At 45.9% G+C, this 7,506-nt stretch overlaps 1 protein-coding gene across 1 annotated transcript; it reads right to left on the bottom strand.

Annotated features, from left to right (window-relative positions):
• Positions 1-416: 416 nt before the first annotated feature.
• On the bottom strand, positions 417-5,740 carry ZDHHC12 (zinc finger DHHC-type palmitoyltransferase 12). Its single transcript, XM_064727991.1, has 5 exons — positions 5,593-5,740; positions 5,128-5,264; positions 4,126-4,212; positions 2,850-3,016; positions 417-2,366 (listed from the first exon to the last, which is right to left on the bottom strand). Exons 1-5 carry the CDS (start codon positions 5,675-5,677, stop codon positions 2,057-2,059), a joined length of 786 nt encoding a protein of 261 aa, XP_064584061.1. The 5' UTR covers positions 5,678-5,740; the 3' UTR covers positions 417-2,056.
• Between the last annotated feature and the right edge of the window lie 1,766 nt (positions 5,741-7,506).

The following is a 7,506-nucleotide window of genomic DNA, read 5'->3' as shown; positions in this document are numbered from 1 at the left end:
AACCAAGGCAGGTCCCAGAGCTTCAGGATTCAGTGAGGTAAGAGCTCTGTTTGTGCAAACCAGGCATATTTCACACTCAGCCTAGATTTCCTATTTTCAGAGCCAAGTATAGCTGCTTCTGAAAATTCCCATGTACAAAGATCCTTTCAACCTCCTGCTCACCCTGGCAGAGCACTGGCCTGTTTAGAGCAGGATACACATTTTCCTCACTCTCTTGGAGTGGCAGTTGCTGTTGGCCTTTGTGGTGTGTTCTGTGGCTTTAGTTCAAGGCCACTGTGCAGTGGGAGGCAGCACAGCGGATTGTTAGCACAGGTGAAGCCTAGAACTTGGTTTTAAAGAAAGAGTCATAGACAATTTAAAAATGCATATTTAATATTTTATTTTATAATTTATGGTTGAGTAAAAAAAAAAAAAAAGAAAAAAAGGTAAATTAACACCCAGGTGTATTTTAAAGAAATACCAGACAGAGCAAAAGTGCTTTGAGCTGTTGTACCTGCTGATAAACTTTCACTTGACTGATACCTGAAGAACCAGGAATTGCAGTGTGACAGATGATCCACACTTCAGCAGCTACCACAGCAACACAAGCAAACTGCAGAATACTTCTGAATGGTGTACACTTATTTACAAAAACAATCCTTAGCATTCTGATATCCCTCTGATAAAGCTTCTACCCTGAACAAAGCAGACTCTGCAGAGGTTACAAACTCTGGAGCTGATCAAAAAAGGGATTTTTTGCTGCATTAAAATTGCTTTTGGACTGTCATGCTGTATTAGTAACTACACTATTTTTTCATGAGTATTCATCAACTTTAAACCCTGAGTGCTTCTGAGATGGTGTTAATTCCTGAGCCAAGACAATTAAGGCACAAGACAATTTTAGCTAACATTTTGTTGTGGTGGTTTTTCTTGTTTTGTTTGTTTTTGTTTTAACAGAAAAAGGTCAGGACTAAAATTCACACCACAGCCTTTTTTGTTTTAAAGCTAAGATCAGTCATCCCAAACTTCCTTTTAGTTCCCCATGGAAATCTGAAGTATGACTTTTTATTTCAATGGAAAACAGATTCTTTTGCTGCTGTTCTGAAAGCTGTCAGCATCTCTCATCTCAGGACCTGGCAGCTTTTCTCTTGCATTGAAATTGTATTATTTTATTAAAATGTCACTAGTGAGGTGAGGTAGTAGTAGTTTTACTAGCAGTGTTACTTTAGGCATGAGGTACCCACCTCTGCTCCTGCTTCTCTCCCTACAGCAAAGGCCCGAGCACAAAGTTATCTGCAGAAATAACTCAGTAGCCAAGGATTACTTCTCTATCCAATGGAAAGTGATGGTATCATTCTTCACTGACTTGATTCAAAACAGTGAATTGTTAGCAGCATCATCAACTTAAAAAGCTGTGAGGAAGCTGCTCAGGGCATCACAAAATACAGGTTAATTATCTCATAAGATTATTTGGATGTCTTACAGCTCTTTCTTATGCACAGTAACAATATTAAGCCTTAAGTCTTCATGGAAAGCATTAAGTTGAGGCATGTGGACAAAATAAAATTTGCTTTTGGCTCTCTAAATACTTACTCAAATATTTCTCTTACATGCCTGATGCTACTGCCAAAAGGCACTGCAGTTCTCACAGTCAGAACTTGGCTGAAAAAAGGCCACAGGAATTACACTGATCCTGGCTGGTTTTATCTGTAATTGCTGCTGTTCCCTAGCAGCAAAAGGCAAGGGAGACCTTGGAGAAGAGAAGTGAACATGAATCTTGCATTTCTTCTTGAGAGATAGGATAGTGGATGCACTTAACAAAAGGAAATAAATTTAGAGATACCTTGCTCAGTCTGGAAATCAGCACTGCTGGCTTTTCCCTTCCTAGAACTGTATTCTTGCCTTTAAGAGTGTTGTTTATATATAAAAAATAACCCTGACTATCCCTTAAAGGTAATTTGCAGATGAACAGGTTGTGGAGCAGGTTGCATAGTCCACGATGTGTTGAAGTTCAGTGCAAGGAAAACAGCAGCAAAGTTTTACCCAGCAGCCTGCCAGGTGTACTGGCACAGTGGGACTAGACAGGCTCAGTGTTCTTGTGAAAATAGATGTTCTCCCATGCAGTGAGGTGGCGTGAGCAGAAGAATCTCCAGAGATTGAGGATTATCCCTTGGTCAAAGGGGTTCTCCAGCTCGGAGTGCCGCAGGTAGGAGATGCGGTGCTGGGACATGAACTCCCAGGTCGTGGTGTTGCACGAGATCAGGTACAGGTGGGAAACAAGCAGCAGCAGGACCACAATGGTGAATATGAGTATCAGGAGGAAGGACACAAGGAGGAAAATGTTGTGCTGCAGCCACTCCCGGGATTGTTCAAAGTAAAGGCCTGACCTTTCAATTCAAACAGAAATAAATCTGTAGTTAAAGAAGCAGAACTAGTTTCACAAAGTAAGCAAACCCGATGACACATTTAAGTTTGATTCATAACTAATGAGCTGCTAATAATCCTTGACTGTAGAGAGTTAACATACTATGAAGTCCTGAGAGACTGCACCACAGGGATTGGAAGCTAAATTTAGAAGATTCTGTTTCTCTGACAGCTGTGAGACACAATCACCCTGGGTTAACTCCTCTCCTCAACAGCTGGAACCCTGTTGGAGTTTCCAGCACTTGAATGTGTAAACAAAGATTGTGTTACAGGGACTGAAGCAAAATGAACAATGAAACTTAAATTACCAGAGACTGCTCAAGACTGAGGAGCTCCAGGATGCAAAAGAGGGTGAAGATCCAGAGCCAGTCTATGTTCTATGCCAGCCCAAGGAGCACTACAACTACAGCAATCTCAGAGGTCCAAAAGCCATCTCCCAGCCTTACCAAGCAACATGGCCTCCCCACAGCAGAACCACGAGCTGCACACTCAGGTAAACTATGAACAGAGGGTGATTCCTTTCTCCTACACAGTTCTCAAGCCAGGGGCAGTGATGGTCGTAGCGCCGCACGCAGTGCTGGCACTGCTGGCAGTGCTTGGCTCGCATGGGTTGCTGCAAAACACAACCAGGAAAAGAAAAAACTTCACTGGCTATAGTTCATGGCTGTCCCACTCCCATTTGATAGAAGAGAACATCATGCAAATCTGGCTTTCCCCACAATATTGTCCCTAAAACACTTGTGAGACAGCAGCACATCAACATTGCTAAGACAAATCAAAGGGATTGTGATTCTCCTGGTCAAGACCCACATGAGTGGCATTCAAATTAAGTGATTCTCCCACACTCCTCCTATCTACACATTTTCTTTATTATCCACCTATTACAGGAAGTCCAGTGTGCCAAGGAGGGAGACAAAGCCAATCAGTGTAGTCAGGAAAGCATGAGCCCGAGTATTGGAAAACTAGAACCACTACTATCAAACAGAGTGGGCAGGGATGTGATGCTTTTTGGGATGTACAGAGAAGTGCCTCCATGTGAGTACAAAACACTTGCACAGAAAACAGCTCAATTATCGGGCACAGAGAAGGTGAAAGACCTGGCTGAGAAAAGCAGTGCTTCCTAGGATTTGTCCCCTGCAGTGTATAAATGCTTTGCCAGCTTTTCTTCTTGCAATAAGCTCATTCCTTGTGGCTGATACTCTTTGGGAATTTATGGGAGCTGGGGTAGTGCTTAATTTCATTAAACTGATAAGGATCACTCTGAAAACAAGCCTTTCTAGGCTTAGGCAAACTGTTTTAAGAGCTAATTTAATTGCTGTAATTTCTCCTTCATGCTGTCTTTTACCATTCAGGCCAATGTTTTGTTGTTTTAAGGCCCTGAACAAGTTCACAACAATGAGCAGTTCCCACAAGTTACACTCAGCTGCTTTTCTGGCTATCAAGGTATTTTCAAAATAACTTCTTTGACAGCACTGCAAGGTCTGGCTGACATGGCAGTAAGAATGTGGAATACAATTTTTCTCATGGCAAAAAAACATTATTGTTTCTATAAGCCAGCAGGGACTTGTTTCAGCCTTGGAAAACTCCACTGGTACTTGTCTAGCTACACAGTCTGCCCAGCCTCCTCTGAGCAGCAATTACAGACCACTAACAGCAGCTGAAGAACAAGATAAGCTTTCAAATCACTCATCCCTTCCTCTTGCAGCATGTTCTGGATCCCACCTTCACCAGGCAGTAACCGCAGCGCCGCAGCTTAATGTCACCTGGAAGCTGAGGGATCACCACACCTTGGCCTTTATCTTCACCTTCCTACAAAAAAGAGAAAGGAATGGACTGAGAGTTCTTGGGCTCCTGTCTAAGCATGACTGAGCTGTCTTGCTACTATACTTTTACTTAACAGTTACACAGTGCTTGTTATCTCTGTCATTAGGAACAAAATAATTCATTAGAATACCTAGAGCATCTGCAGACAGTTATGGTACAGTGAGAGAAAACAGGTTACTGTAACCCTCCAAAGAATGTTAGCAGAGAGGCAGAAATACCTGTGAACAAGATATAGTCTGGGACAAAAACAAGGTTAGACTTCACTTCTAAACACAATAACATCTTTTTGGTATGAGCAGTGCTAATTAGTCATACACAGCCAACACTGACATTAATGATGGATGACTAAGATTGATAATGCTTTTGTCCTACAGTCTATAAGGCAGTGAACCTTAAGCAGACTAGCAGTTACTGAAACTTTGCATCTCCATTTATTTCACTGTAACTTGTTTGTGGATGTGTCCTCTGAGAGGGCAACAAATCCATAAAGAGTTCAATAAATAGAGCTGCAGAGAGCACTGTCTGCCAAGCCTGCCCTTTAATTTGGGGCCTTTTTTGCACTTGTACCACTTAGCAGTGGTTATTGTAAAATAGGTCATATACACATTCCACAGGGCACTGCAGCCTCTGCTCTAGGAGAGGACTTGAGCTCAAATGGCACAGTTACATACAAGGGAAGTGTGGTGTGAAAGGCATATGTAAAGCCTGTAAACCCTATTGCTGTTACCAAATACCAGTGTGAGACAGTCTGTCCTCATCTCCAGCGGTCTGTGCATGTGTCCTTCATGCCAACACAACAGAAACTGTTTCACATTGTTCTTATCTACCAGAGTGGAAAAAGTAGAAGAGCCTATAGATTTTACAGCTACTCCACTTTGTTCTATTCATGAAGGGATCTACCTTCACTTCCTCTTCAGGCTTAACAAAACCCGGATCCATGAGAGACACCTTGAAGTACAGCAGGATCGAGCATAAAACCAGCAAAACGAAGATCAGCGGCTGAAGCAGCTCCCCGCGCTCCTCTTGCTTTTGCAGATCTGAAAGGTACCCAGAAAAGACAGAGAGCAGCAGCTCCTTGTGAAACCTCCTGGATTTTTCTCTCTGGCCTCAACAAAGGGGTCCCGAATCAATGAAGAGGAAATGGGGAGAGACCGGGGGAGAGGCTGAGAAGGGACTCCCCAGACCCCCCGCTCTCGGGGCACCCCCGGGCCGCGGATCGCCCGTGTCCCGCGGGGGCTGCACAGCCCGGCCGCGATCCCCGTCCTCCGGCCGCCATCCCCGTCCTCCTCCTGCCCCCGGGGGCGGAGCGGCCCCAGCCCGGCCCCGGCCGCCCCCTCCCCGCCGCCCGGGCGGGCCCCGCCTCACCCGTGCGGTGCAGGAGGAGCCCGAGCGCCAGGGCCGCGCTGAGGGCCGTGTGTGCCGCCCGCACCCAGCGCCCGCCGGGGCCCATGGCCCCCCGGCTGCACCGGCTCCGGGGCTCCGCCGGCCCGGAAGGCCTCTGGGCAGCGCGGGCAGGGCCGGACGGGACACGGGCAGCGCCCCGAGGCGGGGCCAGGGCGGCCCGGCCCTGCGGGGGAGGCTCCGCTGGGCTGTTGGGCTGGTTCCGCTGCCAGAGCGGGCCCGGGCGCTGCTGGCTGGGACTCCGCAGACACCGTGAGCCGGTCCCGGGCTCCTTTTGTCCCCCACACCGCCCCGGCGTTGTTGTGCCCTGCGGGGCCTTTCCTTGAGGAATGTGTCTACCCTGAGCTCTTCCCGCGTGTCCTCCCGCCCTCAGCCCGGGCTCTGGTGCGCAGGGCTGGGCAAACTCCTCAGAACCTCCGTTACACCGGGGCTGCTGGGTGTACGGAGCTGGGGAAGGCTCGGGCAGCAGGCGCCGTTCAAAGGCTCCTCGAGCTGGTTCCCAAGGTGCTGCTCTGCGCTAATCCTGCCCTTGCTAACGTGGATATTCCATGTGCTGGTTTCCAGCCCCAGGGAAGAAGCGAGGAGAGGCTGTGCCTGGCTGGAAACAGCTGCACAGCCCCATTAACCAGAGCCTGGAGAATGCCTGACATAACTCGAGGAGGGATTTGGTCTGGTTGAGATGGCTGCAGTCGAGAGGCTCCTGGCGGGGTGAGGTCACTGAACCCTGCCGAGGGCAGCAGGTGTGTATAGACTCAGCTGGAACAGACACCTAAAAGCAATTGAATTGCACCTGAGATGCACCTTCAATTGCACCTTTGATTTTTGTCTCTTGCTAACAATTAAAAAAAACCCCACCAATGTGACTATAGCACATATATATTTACACTTTGAGTGTCTAAGGGAGATGAATATTATCACAGATCTGTAAAAGTTCCAAAATCAATGTTTTCTCTTTAACTCCTTTCAGTTTTAACCTTGCTGCATTTGTTACCTTCTTTTCCAATAAAAATTTGGAAAGAAATATCATATTCTTTATAAATTTATCCTCCAGCACCTGGTAGTGGATTCCTTGGTACTGTTTGCCCACAAATTTAATATTTTAGCCTCTTCAGATGAGTCAGTGGCCATGTGCTGATGCCAGGAAAGCACCTGGTTGTGTGGGTCACTTAAATGGTTTATCTGAGACAGCTGGGTAAATATTAATAAAAACTGTAAACTAAATTTCCAGCAATCATTCAAACTCTTTAAACTTTTTTTTTTTTTTTTAATTCTAGGTAAATGCAAAGCCTATGGCTCTCTTCCCTCAGACACCTCAGGCTATACTGGTGCCCAGAAAAAGGTGGGTAGTGTCTTTCCTTCTTCACAGAGAGGTGTAAATTTTAAAGCTTAATGAAAGCAATTTGAGTAGTACTAATATTATCCACTTGAAAGTAGAAACATTTTGATGTTCTAGAATAATGTCCTAAGGAATATATTCTCTCTTTTAGATTAAAATAATTTGGTGCATGTTACTCTTTTTATTTTCTCCTTCAGCTTTGAAACCTGTCTTGCAGAGATCAGGGCTTATCTCTTGTCTCAAAGGTTTTAGCCTCCGTTGAAATTAGGCTCAGTTACAGGAAGTCTCTACTAGAAAGTTTCTGAGGAGAATCTTGGTTCCTATGGCATCCCAGCTCAGAATGCCATGCTGCTGGCAGGCTAAGGTATCTCTCTGGACTTTACAGCATGTTTTCAGAGGCAGTTCAGTTTCACACAATGCTCCTCCCATCCTTTCACCTTGCTCCTTTACAGTGACCACTCAATGAGCTGGCACTGAGCCCTGCCAGGACCAGGGCCTTACAAAGGAAGTCAAGCTGGCCTTAAAGCAAATTGGCTTTTCCT

The sequence above is a fragment of the Zonotrichia leucophrys genome, chromosome 17 (genome assembly GCF_028769735.1).
Source record: "Zonotrichia leucophrys gambelii isolate GWCS_2022_RI chromosome 17, RI_Zleu_2.0, whole genome shotgun sequence".
In the NCBI taxonomy this organism is placed as follows: Eukaryota; Metazoa; Chordata; class Aves; order Passeriformes; family Passerellidae; genus Zonotrichia; species Zonotrichia leucophrys.
Note: the sequence above shows the minus strand (reverse complement) of the source record. Positions and strands in the feature narration are given on the sequence as shown.

Bases quoted from the DNA above. Each gene is read 5' to 3' on its own strand.
- ZDHHC12 (XM_064727991.1), bottom strand. From the start codon at position 5,677: ATGGGCCCCGGCGGGCGCTGGGTGCGGGCGGCACACACGGCCCTCAGC. The intron at 5,265-5,592 runs GTGAGGCGGGGC...GGTACCTTTCAG, and splicing joins GCTCCTCCTGCACCGCACGG to ATCTGCAAAAGCAAGAGGAG. The intron at 4,213-5,127 runs GTAGATCCCTTC...TCTTTTTTGTAG, and splicing joins AGCCTGAAGAGGAAGTGAAG to GAAGGTGAAGATAAAGGCCA.